Genomic DNA, 16,025 nt, shown 5'->3' on the forward strand with positions numbered 1-16,025 from the left:
AAAAATAGAAGCTCCATGAGAGACCTCAAGATATTTATCTTAATTGATATATCCATTCTTACAGAAAATTGGAGTGATTTAGACAAAATTAGTTTGATTTGGATCTTCTGAGTTGCTGAAATGCCAGCAATATTGAGTTGATAGACTCTCTAGGGCCCATATGTGAAATAATGGCCCCGATGGGGAAAGAATAGGACCCTATGATCCCCACATGGAAAAGGGGCATCTGAGGAAATTGAGCTGACTCTTGACTTCAAATGCTCACATACAATGAGCCTTCTTGAAAGTACAATCAAGTTTGATCTTAACATACCTCACAGAACAGTATAATGACTAAAACAGAGAAATGTGCTTACACAAAGACACACACACATTCACAAACACACATAGAAACTTGAAAGTTTATTCTAAAGTTTGTGAGAATAAAAGAGTCATTTGAACTCCCTTTCTGTATCCACCATTCTTCTTCACTCCCACACAGCATAGCCACTATCCTTACCTGATCTTATTGTCTATAGTCCCTAATCCGTGCTACTGTACTATAAAATTTACTTAATTATTATGCTTATACTTCCTCTCTTCCTCTCAGAGATGGCAAGGGTTTATGTGTTTTTTATTTTCATGAATGTATATACATCACTTAGAAGAGTGACTGGCACATAGAAAGCATTTTCTAAATATAGGATGACCATATCTGTGTTTTCTTTTCTCTCTGAAGGGATGTCCCTAACCAGGTTTATAGGAATCATATTGGAAAGTGAACCTTGGGAAAATATATTGCATAGTTTTTCCATATCGTTTGTACTGCATATTTTACATCTTTGTTCCTCAAGCTATAGATCAAGGGATTCAACATGGGGATAACCAGGGTGTAAAATATGGAAACCACCTTCTCAGTATCAAATGAATGACTAGACTTGGGTTTCACATACATAAATATCAATGTCCCATAGAACACTGTGACCACTGTCAGGTGGGATCCACAGGTAGAAAAGGCCTTGCATCTACCCTCAGCAGAGTTCATCCTGAGAATAGCTACAAGGATGAGCAGGTAAGACAAAAAAACTATCAGAAGAGATAAAATCAAATTAAAAGCTGAGAAAATCAGAATAATTAATTCAATTTCATGTGTGTTCGAGCAGAGCAAAGATAACAAATGCGGGTCATCACAGTAGAAATGATGGATGATATTGTAGCCACAGAAGGATAAATTAAAAATGTTTGTGGTGATTAGAAGAGAAATAAATGTGCTGTAGAGATATGGGATTGCCACCAGCACCTGACATACCCTTTGTGGCATGATGACAGTGTAGAGCAGAGGATTACAGATGGCCACATAACGGTCACAGGACATTGCTGACAGAATAAAAAGTTCACTAATAATAAAGAAAAGGAAGAAAACCAGCTGTGTTGCACAACAATAATAGGAGATTGTGTTTTGATCCACAACAAAATTTACTAACATTTTGGGTCCCACAGTTGTTGAATAACCAAGATCAGTAAAAGCCAGGTATCTGAGAAAGAAGTACATGGGTGTTTGTAGCCTGGAGTCCATCTTGGTGAGGATGACCAGGCCCAAGTTGCCCACCAGTGAGATCACGTAGATCATGAGAAAGAGCACAAATAATGGAGCCTGCAGCTCAGGACGGTCTGTAATTCCCATAAGAATGAATTCATTCAGCACTGATAGATTGTGTTTTTCCATCCAGCTTGATCAGAAAAGCTATTTAGGATAGAAAGATTGGCACAGTCAACAGCTTTCATGAAGCATAATCTGATTAGTTTTAGTATACAAAGTTGGTACAAGTAGAATAAATTCAGATTTACCAATTAGACTCTATTAAAATAATCAACCCCCTGCAAATAAAGCATACATATTTAGTAATAGAAACGGAGCAAGAGTTAGAAACAGAGATATACTTGGAGGTAGAGAGAGATTTGTGGTTTTCCATTGGGGAAATTTTGACCCCCCCCAAAAAATGTGTTAATATTTGGGGGCTTTTTGGTTGTCACACTTGGAGGAGGGGTGCTAGTGGCATCAAATGGTTAGAGTCCAACGAAGCTACTAATTATCCTACTATTTTAGGGTTGCCCCCCACAACAAAGAATTATCCCACCCAAAATGCCAATAGGGCCAAGGTGGCAAACACTGATATATGTATAGATATATATATACAAAGAGATATAAATGTAGATAAAGGAAACAAAAATGAAAAATGGTAAAAACTTTAAGCATTAGGTTTATAGTTGTTTGTTAAACTTTTGTGTCTGTCTTTTATATAATAGCAATTGGGTAATTACATTTACCAAGTTACAATCATATATGACAATACATATGTTAGTTACATAATAGAATTTTAAAAATCCAATTCCAATTATGTGTGGAAACATTTTGGAGCCTCTACTCTAAAACAGGTGCCTATGAGAGCCGTTATGTCTACAAGTGGTACAGGATGAAACAATTAACATACAAATGATATGTCACAGAGGTGTATAAATGAGGAAACTATTAAAGATCATAGTAGAAAGTATTTGTCTCCATATAGGTAAATATACAGAGGTAGATATAGTATTTGCTATACCTATATTTGTGGTACATACAAAGGAGTACTTGGAGTAAAGGATGTAAATTTTCTTAATCTCTTTATACACATAAATAAAATCAACTGTTTCTTTGTTGAGGTTTTTGGAAGCTAAGTGACAATTAAAAGTTTCAATACAGTTGTGGTATCTTGAAATATCCCGCAAATATCAAGTACATACAGGTTATTTTGTGTTTGTTTTTATCTTTTTAAGTAAAGACAGTATGTTACCCAAAATGGAGTATCTTTACATACGTATATATAAATTCTTTTTGTGTGACTTAACTTCTTTATATGGACATGATGATGGATAGATGAAGTAATATGTTATCCAGGTAAGTGCCCCCAGTGTGTCCCCGCCCCCCAACATGACCCAACTCTATGACTACAGCTGAAACGTCAATATGCTGTTCTTCTTGATAATTTATCTCCTACCTTACTTTAAATATTTTTAAAAATTTAATAAAATGTAAAACCTATTTGCTCCTCCCAAGGTGCATTTTCATTATAACTGGCATATACTATCTTGTTTATAACACATAAGGTATATTTTGCCATGGAGGAACCTTAGCTAGTATAAGAAATTGAGTAAATTGAGAGAAAGTGAGATCACTGAAATAGGTTTTATATAATGAACTTTAATAAACATCCTCTTTGGATAAAGAGATTCTCTATAGAAAAAAATATGTTTCAAATCACCACACTGGCAAGATAAATGATACATATACATATATTCCTTCCACAATGTTCTTTTAAGTTTGCCTGCTCATTAAGACCACAAAGAACTCCACCATAGTATGAGATAGCATTTAATGCAGACATAAATAAATATAATGAAACAAAGGTGCATATAAATATGTATATGTATGTATAAATATAAGTAAATCACCAGGTAAGAAAAATACAAGACTAATACTAGAGGAAAATGAGGATGTGAGGCTAAGGTAAAAGAATTATTAGTTAAAAACATTTTATCTATGCTTCCCTAAAAAAATGAAAGAAAGATAATTCATCCTGGCTACAAGGAAAATAATAATGTCAGCAGTCTCAAAGTGAGCTCTAAGGAAAAAGATAGAAAAATACAGCATTTGAAACAAATTATTAAAAAATACAGCATTTAAAACAAATTATAAATGTGTTTACAAGAAAGTCACACTTTCTCACATAAGACGTTGCTTATAAGGTTGTGAGCTTCTGATATCCTATCCTTTCCCCATGTACACAACTTTCTGTCAGAAATACTGAACTACCGTTAGAATAAAATATTTTAAGTCAATGGAATAAGAAGCAAAATAAATCTTGTGGGTGTAATAAAAGTTCAAGAAAAAAGTCACATTGCTAAGTGCTGATTTCCTGTAAGATGGAGGAGGATGGAAGGCTTTCTCTCGCCAGCTTTACAGTCTATGGAATGTGTCAAATTAATTTTTCACTGTTTACTGTCTGTGTTAATTATCATATTATTATTTCTAGAGCTACACTCTTTCAGATACATGGGATTTCTGACAGATTCCACTGGAAACTGAACATGCTGTACATTGTACCATCACCATAAAACCAGGTAGTTAAAAGTTTACTAGACATTAAAAATTGCTTTCACATCTCAGTGTAAAGTGGAAACTCCCTTCTTGTTCAAGAGTTTAGAAAAAAGTCACATTTATACAGTGATTTAAATATTCTTTAATTATTAAAATATTTTGAGAAGGGAACAAGAAGAGTCTAGCGTCACTAAATGAGGATTAGGAATAACATCAAACCAGAAAATAAATTCCTGCAGTTTTATAATAATTTTTAGGTTTCTTTTCCTGTCTCTTTTGCTGGCTTTCTTGTCTCTTGGTTTTTCTTCTATTATTCATATGATTAAGGTTTTATACAAAATATAACTATTACTTGAGCAATATAGCATTGACATTTCAAGGATGCTTACTTGCTTTTGTGGAAATGGTTGAACAATTAATCTGAAGCAAAAGGAGTGCAGTCCTATTCTGTTCACACATTATCAGTAGCAGCATGCACACAGAAGGGAATCAGAAATCCTAATATTTACTATGCTTTGACAAAAAATATATGTGTTATTTTGCAAATGTCACCTAATCTATTTTGATATTGGCATAATATGGCACCACATGAAATATTCTATTTACCTGTCATGCAACCTCTGTCTTGACTCTCCCATGTGTTTCTGAACATGGCATAGTAAGAACAATTTATGGATTCTTTTTCACCCTCAGAGACTCTCCCTGAGAGTTGAGGAGATGCCAAACAATTTATAGATTATCCCTGAGGCATTTGAAAGCTTAACAGAATGAAAGTGAGGTGTTTATTAATTGTCTAGACCCCTTTGTATTTAGAGAAAGTGAGTTAGATTGATTTGTTTATGTATTAAATTCCTACATTTTACTCTTGATTAGCTTCCCTTTTTGCCCACTTTGATGGTTACTTTCTATGTCCTCTTGACTAGACTATGGTGCCCAGTTGTTTGGTCAAACATCAGTCTAGATATGGCTATGAATATTTTTTGTTTGTTTCTTTTGCTGAGCGAGATTCATCCTGAGCTAACATGTGTTACCAGGCTTCCTCTTTTGGCTTGAGGAAGATTCACTCTGAGTTAACATCTGTGCCCATCTTCCTCTATTTTGTATGTGAGTTGTCACCACAGGATGGCTGCCAACAAGTGGTGTACAACTGCTTCTGGGAACTGAAACTGGCCCACCAAAATGGAGGGTGTTGAACTTAACCACTAGGCCTCAGGGCAAGCCCCCAGAAGATATTTTTAGATGTGATTAACCTTTACATCAGCAGATTTTCAGTACAACTGATTACCTTCCATAATGTGGCTAGGCCTCATCCAACCAGTTGAATCCTTAAAGAGCGAAGACTGAGGTCCCTCAAAGAAAAAGGAATTCTATTTCAGACTGCAATACAGGAATTCTACCTCAGTTTCCCACCTTTGTACTCAAGACTGCAACTTCAACTCTTGGAATGCCAGCCTACCCACAGATTTTTGCCTTACCAGTCCCAACAATTATATAAGTCAATTCCTTAAACATCTGTCTTTATATATTAATACACATTATACATATATATTTTATATACATAAATATAATAGTCTCCATTTGGTTCTGTTTCTCTAAATGCTATGAATAACACAAGCATCTAGGGAAATGGATTAATATATTTTATCTATACAACAAACTTCTATTTCTCCAGTTATACAAAAGTCTCCTCAAATAGATGACACATTGAAGATGTTTTTAAATGCTGTCTTACTGCATTATTTAAATGGTTAGGTGAACTAAAAATAATAATATATTGTCTATATAAGGTGCTGTTTCCCTAATTCTTTTGGATTGCTCTATTTGTTTTCCTTTTTGACCACAAGGAGAGGAATGAGTTACTTCTACTTCTTATCATCTGTTGAGATCTTCTTTTTCATTGTATTTGCCTGTATTATATTTCAATATTTCTTATTTTTCCGTCATATCCAAAGTTCATTCCAATTACTCCTGTCTAATTTGACACATCTACTGTGCTTGATATATAGCCTGCATGATCAATATATTCTGTGAAAATGCATTACTTTGTGTATATATGTTTTGCCATGTTATTTTGCTTTAATAAATTGTGATGTTGCATTTTAAATAAATTTAATTGTTTGTGATGTATCCATGTTGTGACTTTTTTTTTTACTTTTTTCATTATAGTCAATAATATATAACAAATTTCATGGATCTATTCTTTTTTTTTTTTTTTTTTGGTGAGGAAGATTCACCCAGAGCTAGCATCTGTTGCCAATCTTCCTCTTTTTGCTTGAGGAAGATTGTCCCTGAGCTAACATCTATGCCAATCTTCCTCTATTTTGTATGTAGGACACTGCCATAGCATGTCTTGGTAAGCAGTGTGTAGGTCTGTGCCCAGAATCCAAACCTGCAAAACCCATGCCAGCAAAGCAGAGCACATGAAATTAACCACCATATCACCAGGCAGACCTCTGCAAATTTCATGGATCGATTCTTTATTGGTAGATATTTGTCTCCAACTTCTGTTATCAACAACACTGCTACGACATCCAGTTCAATAAAAAGACTTGAGCTCACCACATTAATATGTTGTAAAAACATTGTTCATGATACATGTTTTACATATCTGACTCTGTGTGTGTGTTGATATACACATAGATATGCCTACACTACACATATACCCATACATAAGCACACACATGGTATTAAGAACTCTTGGAAAGAAAAAATAATAAGAAGACATTGAATTTTGTTAAATATTTCAGATTTGTTGTATATCTTCCACCAGCAAATAGATTCAGTTCTTGGAGTTTCACGTCTGTGATAGGTCCCTGATTTATATATTCTCTTGTTAATTGAATAATATTGCAAAGTGTGTGTTTCTATTATTGACTTTTTCCTTGTTTTTGGTTTGATTTCTTGGCTTGTTTAGTAATTAGGTAAAACAACTTTATAGAGGTATCATTGAAAATAATAAACTCTACATATAGAAAGTATGAAATTTGTTTAGTTGTGATATATGTATGCATCTGAAAATCATCGAAACAATCAAGATAATGAACATATCCATCTCCCCCAAAGTTTCTTGGTGTGTCTCAATGCAATATTTCCATTCTGCCCCTTCCTGCTCTACACTGTCCCAGAAAGCCTTAGATTTAACTTTTTTAACTTCTTGTTTTGGAATAGTTATACAAGAAACTTCAGAAAAAGGATCAAAGACAGTTCCTGTGTTCCACTTAGTTTCCTTAAGGGGTAACAACTTGCATAAATACAGTACAGTGTTACAGCCATGAAATTAACGTTAATACAATCCACTGATTGTTCAGATTTTACCAGTTTTTGCATGCAGTCATTTGTGGGTTTGTGTGTGTTTGGGTGTATATATATATATATATACATATATATATATATATATATATATGTATGTATGGATATAGGTATAGATGACATAGATATAGATATATACTTATATACAATTTTACTATATGTGTACATTTGTGTTACCACCACAGCAGTCAACATACAGACCTTGTCCATCACCACAAAGGTCTCTTATGCCCTTCCTTTATAGCCATATCCTCTTCCCTTCTCTCATCGTCCTTTTTTTTTTTTTTTAGAGATTTTATTTTTTCCTTTTTCTCCCCAAAGCCCCCCGGTACATAGTCGTATATTCTTTGTTGTGGGTCCTTCTAGTTGTGGCATGTGGGATGCTGCCTCAGCGCAGTTTAATGAGCAGTGCCATGTCCGCACCCAGGATTCGAACCAATGAAACACTGGGCCACCTGCAGCGGAGCGCGCGAACTTAACCACTCGGCCACGGGGCCAGCCCCTCATCGTCCTGTTTTTAACCACTGTCAACCACTAATCCATTTTCCATCGCTATAATTTTATAATTTTAAGAATGTTGTATAAATGAAATATTACTTGTAACCTTTTGCGATTGTCTTTCTTCAGTCAACATAATTCTCTTGAAATCCATGGTGTTTTTATGTATAAATTGTTTGTTGATTTATCATTGGTTTATTATTATTGTTACTTTATTATTTCATGTGAATGATGATACAGTTTGTTCAACCATCCACCCATGGAAATACATTTAGGTTGTTTCCCATGTTCAACTATTACAAGAAAGCTCCTATGAACTTTTGTGCAAAGGTGATGGTATAGACATAAGTTTTCATTTCTCTTGGATGAATGTCCAAGAGTGTGGTTGGTGGTTTGATTTAATTTTGAAGTGAAATTTATCAATATGCACTTATATGGATCATGTTTTTAATGTCATGTTGATGAACTGTTCACCTAACCTTAGGTCCTGCCAAGATGTTTTCTTTCAGGTTTTTGTATAAAATTTTATAGTTTTACTTTTTATATTTAAGTCATGGTGTATCTTGAGTTAATTTTTGTGTAAAGTTTAGGTAAACATTCTAATTTCTTTTCATCTTTTATCTATATTTTGCCTAGGGACTTCCAATTGTTCTAGCACAAATTTCTTAAAATGGCTATCCTTCTTTCATTGAATTACCTTTGTACCTTAGCAAAAATTAGTTGGACTTCTTCATAAGGGTCTATTTCTGGCTTCTCTATTCTATCATATTGATGTATTTGTCCCTCCACCAATTCCACTCAGTCTTGATAACTATAGTTATACAGTAAATCTTACACACTGATCATTTCCACATTATTCTGATTTAAAAATGTGCTTTAGCCATTCTATGCCTTTGGCATTTTATATAAACTTTAGTATAAACCTGTGTATTATCTACAAAAAGATGCTGATATAGTATTTGAGTTTTCATTAAAACTTTAGGTCAGTTTGAGAAAAACTGAAATCTTTACTACATTTAGTTTTCTAATCCAAGAAAACAAAATTTCTCCATTTTTTAGATCTTCTTTGATTTCTTTATCCAGCATTTGGTGCTTTTCGGTAAACAAATCCAGTACATATTTTGTTAGTTTAACTAAGTATTCATCATCCTCGGGGTGATGTGGTTTTTTAAATTTCTGTTTCATTGCTATTATGTAGAAACCTGATTGATATTTGCTTGTTGATCTTGTATCCTGTTACCTCGCTGAACTTACCTTTTATGTCTAAGTTTTTTTTGGGTTTTGTCTGTTTTTTATAGATTCCTTGAGAGTTTTTGAGTTGTGATTACAGACATTATTAGGTTTAAGTTTATCACATTGTTATTTGCTTTCTATTCATTCCATCTATTTTTATTCTACTTTCTTCTCTTCTACATTGTATTGTGAACTTAAAAGCTATAATTTTGTTGTTTTTATTTCAGTGTTTGCTTCAGGGCACATGGTATAGATATTTCACTTGTCACAAACTATATGCAAGTGTAATCACACCCCTTCATGTATAAAACAAGAACTTTACAATGTTTAACCACTCCCATCATGACCTTTATACAATGTGCGTTATGCATTTTTATAATTTTTTTTTAAAGATTTTATTTTTTCCTTTTTCTCCCCAAAGCCCCCCAGTACATAGTTGTATATTCTTCGTTGTGGGTCCTTCTAGTTGTGGCATGTGGGATGCTGCCTCAGCGTGGTCTGACGAGCAGTGCCATGTCCACGCCCAGGATTCGAACCAACGAAACACTGGGCCGCTTGCAGCGGAGCGCGCGAACTTAACCACTCAGCCACGGGGCCAGCCCCTGCATTTTTATAATTTTTAAACATTTCATTGTCTTTGAGATTTAAATATTTGAAACCATGTATGTAGATATTAGTTCCAGTGCTCTTCATTTCTTTGTCTAGATTCATATTTTTAACTGGTATCATTTTTCTTCTGACTGAAAGGCTTCCTGTGTTGGTTCTTACAGTGCAAGTCTGCTGGTAACGGAGTCTTTCAGCATTTGTACATCTGAAAAGTTTTTATTTTGGATAACTTTGTGAAAGATCTTTTTCTGGGTACAAAATTCTACGTTGACAGTTATTTTACTTCACTACTTTAATGATTTTTCTTCCAATGAATTCTCACCTGCAGTACTTCTGATGAAAAATATGATATTATTTTTTCTCTGGTTTTCTGTATAACAAGAATCTTCTTTCTTTGACCGCATAAGGTTTTTATTTATCACTGGCTTTGAGCAATTTGATTGTGGTATACCTTCAAGTAGTTGTCTACATGTTTCTTGTATCTGGGTTTTGTTAATCTTCTTGAATCTGAGGTTTTTTTTTAAGATTATGATAGATTACAACCTTGTGAGATTTCAGTTGTACATTATTGTTAATCATGTTGTGGGTGCACCACTTCACCCTTTGTGTCCTCCCCCCTTTTCCCTGGTAACCACCAATCGGTTCTCCTTGTCTATATGTTAACTTCCACCTATAAGTGGGGTCATATAGAGTTCATCTTTCTCTGGCTTTTTTCGTTTAATAAAATACCCTCAAGGTCCATCCATGTTGATGCGAATGGAACAATTTGGTCCTTTTTTATGGCTGAGCAGTATTCCATTGTGTATATATACCATATCTTCTTTATCCAGTCGTCAGTTTCTGGGCATTTAGGTTGATTCCACATCTTAGCTATTGTAAATAATGCTGTGATGAACATATGGGTGCACGGGATTCTTGGGATTGCTGATTTCAGGTACTTAGGATAGATACCCAGTAGTGGGATGGCTGGGTCATAGGGTATTTATATTTTTAACTTTTTGGGAAATCTCCATACTGTTTTCCATAGTGGCTGCACTAGTTTGCATTGTCATCAACAGTGTATGAGGGTTCCTTTTTATCCACAACCTCTCCTACATTTGTCACTTTTGGTTTTGGATGTTTTTGCCAATCTAACAGGTGTAAGGTGATATCTTAGTGTAGTTTTGATTTGCATTTCCCTGATGATTAGTGATGATGAACATCTTTTCATGTGTCTATTGGCCATACTTATATCTTCTTTGGAGAAATGTCTGTTCATGTCCTCTGTCCATTTTTTGATCGGGTTGTTTGTTTTTTTGTTGTTAAGCTGTGTGAGTTCTTTGTATATTATGGAGATTAATCCTTTGTCGGATAAGTAGCTTGTAAATATTTTTTCCCAATTAGTGGGCTGTGTTTTTGTTTCAATCCTGTTTTCCCTTGTCTTGAAGAAACTCTTTAGTCTGATGAAGTCCCATTTGTTTATTCTTTCTATTGTTTCCCTCATCTGAGGAGTTATAGTGTCTGAAAAGATTCTTTTGAAACTGATGTCAAAGAGTGTACTGCCTATATTCTCTTCTAGAAGACTTATTGTTTCAGGCCTAATCTTTAGGTCTTTGATCCATTTTGGGTTTATTTTTGTGAATGGTGAAAAAGAATGGTCGATTTTCATTCTTTTATACGTGGCTGTCCAGTTTTCCCAGCACCATTTGTTGAAGAGACTTTCTTTTCTCCATTGTAGGCCTTCAGCTCCTTTGTCAAAGATTAGCTCTCCATAGATGTGTGGTTTTATCTCTGGACTTTCAATTCTGTTCCATTGATCAGTGCACCTGTTTTTGTACCGGTACCAAGCTGTTTTGATCACTGTAGCTTTGCAGTATGTTTTGAAATCGGGGATTGTGATGCCTCCAGCTTTGTTTTTCTTACTCAGGATTGCATTAGCAATTCACAGTCTTTTGCTGCCCCATATGAATTTTAGGATTCTTTGTTCAATTTCTGTAAAGAATGTCATTGGGATTCTGACTGGGATAGCGTTGAATCTGTAGATTGCTTTAGGTAGTATGGACATTTTATGAATGTTTATTCTTCCAATCCATGTGCATGGAATGTCTTTCCATCTCTTTATGTCATCGTCAATTTCTTTCAAGAGAGTCTTGTAGTTTTCATTGTATAAATCTTTCACTTCCTTGGTTAAATTTATCCCAAGGTATTTTATTCTTTTCATTGCGATTTTGAATGGGATTGAGTTCCTGAGTTCTTTTTCTGTTAGTTCATTGTTAGTGTATAGAAATGCTACTGATTAATGTATGTTGATTTTGTACTCTGCAACTTTGCTGTAGCTGTTGATTTTTTATAATAGTTTTCCTATGGATTCCTTGGGGTTTTCTATATATAAGAACATGTCGTCTGCAAACAGCGAGAGTTTTACTTCTTCATTGCCTATTTGGATTCCTTTTATTTCTTTTTCCTGCCGAATTGCTCTGGCCAACACCTCCAGTACTATGTTGAATAGGAGTGGTGAAAGTGGGCACCCTTGTCTTTTTCCTGTTCTCAGAGGGATGGCTTTCATTTTTGGTCCATTAAGTATGATGTTGGCTGTGGGTTTGTCATACATGGCCTTTATTATGTTGAGGTACTTTATTTCTATACCCATTTTTTTGAGGGTTTTTATCATAAATGGGTGTTGGATCTTGTTGAATGCTTTCTATGCATCTATTGAGATGATCATGTGTTTTTTTGTTTCTCATTTTGTTAATGTAGTGTAGCACGTTGATTGACTTGCGGATGTTGAACCATCCCTGTGTCCCTGGTATAAATCTCACTTGATCATGGTGTATAATCTTTTTGATGTATTGCTGTGTTCAGTTTGCCAGAATTTTGTTGAGGATTTTTGCATCTATGTTCATCAGTGATATTGGCCTGTAGTTCTCCTTCTTTGTGTTGTCCTTGTCAGGTTTGGGGAACAGAGTGATATTGGCTTCATAGAATTTGTTAGGGAGTACTCCATCTTCTCAATTTTCTGGAATAGTTTGAGAAGGATAGGTATTAAATCTTCTTTGAATGTTTGGTAGAATTCTCCAGAGAAGCCGTCTGGTCCTGGACTCTCATTTTTGGGGAGGTTTTTGATTACTGTTTCTATTTCTTTACTTGTGATTGGCCTATTCAGATTCTCCATTTCTTCCTGGTTCAGTTTGGGGAGGTTGTAAGAGTCCAGGAATTTGTCCATTTCTTCTAGGTTGTTCAATTTGTTGGCGTATAGTTTTTCATAGTACTCTCTTATGATCCCTTGTATTTCTTTGGTATCTGTTGTGATTTCTCCTCTCTCATTCCTAATTTTATTTATTTGAGATTTCTCTCTTCTTTTCTTGGTGAGCCTGGCCAAGGGTTTGTCGATTTTGTTAATTTTTTCGAAGAACCAACTCTTTGTTTCAGTGATCCTTTCTACTGTCATTTTTGTTTCAATATCATTTATTTCTGCTCTTATTTTTATTATTTCCATCCTTCTACTGACTCTGGGCTTTGTTTTTTCTTCTTTTTCTAATTCTGTTAGGAGTCGTTTGAGGTTGCTTGTGTGAGCTTTTTCTTGTTTTGTGAGGTGAGCCTGTATTGCAATGAATTTCCCTCTTAGGTCTGCTTTTGCTGCATCCCAAATGATTTGGTATGATGTATTCTCATTTTCATTTGTCTCCAGATAATATTTGATTTCTTCTTTAATTTCTTCAATAATCCATTGTTTGTTCAGTAGAGTGTTGTTTAGTCTCCACATTTTTGCACCTTTCTCTGCTTTATTCTTGTAGTTGATTTCTAGTTGCATAGCATTGTGATCAGAAAAGATGCTTGATATTATTTCAACTCTCTTGTATTTATTGATGCTTGCTTTGTTTCCCAAAATATGGCCTATTCTTGAGAATGATCCATGCGCACTTGAGAAGAATGTGTAGCCTGCTGTTTTTGGATGAAATGTTCTATTTGTATCTATTAAGTCCATCTGGTCTAATTTTTCATTTAATTCTATAATTTCCTTGTTGATTTTCTGTCTGGATGTTCTATCCATTGGTGTTAATGGGGTGTTGAGGTCCTCTACTTTTAAAGTATTGTTGTTGATGTCTTCTTTTAGTTCTGTTAAGAGTTGCTTTACAAATTTTGGTGCTCCTGTGTTGGGTGCGTATATATTTACAAGTGTTATGTCTTCTTGGTGGACAGTCCCTTTTATCATTATATACTGTCCCTCTTTGTCTTTATTTACCTGTTTTGCTTTGAAGTCTACTTTGTCTTATATTAGTATAGCAACACCTTTCTTCTGTTCATTATTAGCTTGGAGTATTTTCTTCCATCACTTCACTCTGAGTCTGTGTTTGTCTTTGGGGCTGAGGTGTGTTTCCTGAAGGCGGCATATTGTTGGGTCTTGTTCTTTGATCCATCCTGCCACTCTGTTTCTTTTGATTGGAGAGTTCAATCCATTTACATTTAGAGTGATTATTGAAATGTGGGGGCCTACCTCTGCCACTTTATGTCTTGTTTTCTGGTTCTCTTAAATTTCCTTTGTTTCTCGTCCCATGGTTTAGTCTCTTCTGATGGAGAGCTGCTACTCTCTGTTGTTGTCCTTCTACTTATCTTCTTTGCTCTTGGTTTTGTAGTCCCTTTCCTTTTTTTGATTTTTCAGGAATGAGGGTTTTCCTGAGCATTTCTTGAAGAGGAGGCTTGGTGGCAATGAACTCCCTTAATTTTTGTTTATCTGGGAAAGTTTTTATTTCTCCATTGTATTTGAAGGATATTTTCACTGGGTAGAGAATTCTCAGCTGCAGGTTTTTGTCCTTCAGATTTTTTAATATTTCATTCCACTCTTCTAGCCTGTAAAGTTTCTGCTGAAAAATCTGCTGAAAGCCTGATGGAGCTTCCTTTGTAGGTTAATTTCTTCTGCCTGGCTGCCCTTAGTATTCTCTCCTTGTCGTTGACTTTTCTACCGTATGTCTTGGGGTTGGTCTACTTACATTGATAAAGTTTGGAGATCTATTGGCTTCTGTCACATGAAGTTCCATCTCTCTCCCCAGGTTTGGGAAGTTCTCAGCCATTATTACTTTGAATAGGCTTTCTGCCCCCTTCTCCCTCTCTTCTCCCTCTGGTACACCTATAATCCTTAGGTTGCATCTCCTAATTGCGTCAGATAATTCTCGGAGAGTTCCTTCATTTCTTTTTAGTCTTAGCTCTCTCTCCTCCTCTGCCTGCAGCATTTCTATATTCCTATCCTCCAAATTGCTAATTCTTTGCTCCATATTATCGGCCCTACTGTTCAGTGCGTCTAGATTTTTCTTAATCTCCTCTATTGTGTTCCTCATTTCCAGTATTTCTGTTTGGTTCTTCTTTATACTATCGAACTCTTTTGTGACATAGCTCCTCAACTCGTTGAGTTGTCGATCTGAATTCTCTTTTAACTCATTGAGTTTTTTAATGATGGCTGTTTTGAAGTCATCAGCATTTAGGTTATATATTTCATTGTCTTTGGGATTGTTTTCTGTGTGTTTGCATTTTCCTTCTGTTCTGGAGATTTAATATATTTTTTCATATTGCTTGATGGTGTAGATTTGTGCCTCCACATAGAGATAGAGTTTAGTTACTGCTTCCACTTGTTTCTACTGGTGTGGTGGCGGGACAGCTGTTTATACTGCTCCAACCAGGAACCCTATCAGCTGTTGCTAACTGGGCCTGGGTCCCTCCTCGCAGTCACAGTGATCCTGTGAATTCCCTCTTCAGCTGTGGAGGCTGTCACAGGGGGGCTTCAGACTGCTGGTGCCTACTGTTGCAGACCACCTAGACGTGCTCCCTCCTTAGGGTCTGCAGCAGTTTATGGGTTTTCCCAGCGGCCAGGGGCAGGATCACTTATATTTTCAGCTCTGTCACTTTCGGCGCCCACAAAATCTCACTTGTCCACTATGGGTCACAGCAGAGGTATGGGCATTTTCTACAGTCTGTGGGTAGCTCGCCTAGCTATGCTACTTTTGCCCCAGGGTCTTCCAGCCTTGTGGTTGCCGGGTGGGTGCTCTCTACTAGTGCTGTGCAGAGGCTATCGCTGAGCCTTCTGTGAGACTGTAGAGTTTCCCCCTGGGCACAGAACCAGGTCACTGGAACTCCACCCAGCCCCAGTCCTATCCCCTAGGATCTTGGGGAGCCCATTGCCCTCTCTGGGGGATAGCCGGATACCTTGAGTTCAGTGGCAGCTGGTCGGCTGCTGTCCTGCCTGGGATTCACCTCTTTGGGACCCTCCCGGTGTTGTGATGCTGGGCGGGGC

At 35.9% G+C, this 16,025-nt stretch overlaps 1 protein-coding gene across 1 annotated transcript; it reads right to left on the minus strand.

Moving 5' to 3' along the window:
- Positions 1 to 745: 745 nt before the first annotated feature.
- LOC139081323 (olfactory receptor 8K3-like) lies at positions 746 to 1,705 on the minus strand. The gene has a single exon (XM_070606795.1). It carries the CDS (start codon positions 1,703 to 1,705, stop codon positions 746 to 748), a length of 960 nt encoding a protein of 319 aa, XP_070462896.1.
- Between the last annotated feature and the right edge of the window lie 14,320 nt (positions 1,706 to 16,025).

The sequence above is a fragment of the Equus przewalskii genome, unplaced genomic scaffold, assembly GCF_037783145.1.
Source record: "Equus przewalskii isolate Varuska unplaced genomic scaffold, EquPr2 contig_452, whole genome shotgun sequence".
Taxonomy (NCBI): Eukaryota; Metazoa; Chordata; class Mammalia; order Perissodactyla; family Equidae; genus Equus; species Equus przewalskii.

What these genes read in the sequence shown, in the direction of transcription:
- LOC139081323 (XM_070606795.1), bottom strand. Translation starts at nt 1,705, where the DNA reads ATGGAAAAACACAATCTATCAGTGCTGAATGAATTCATTCTTATGGGA.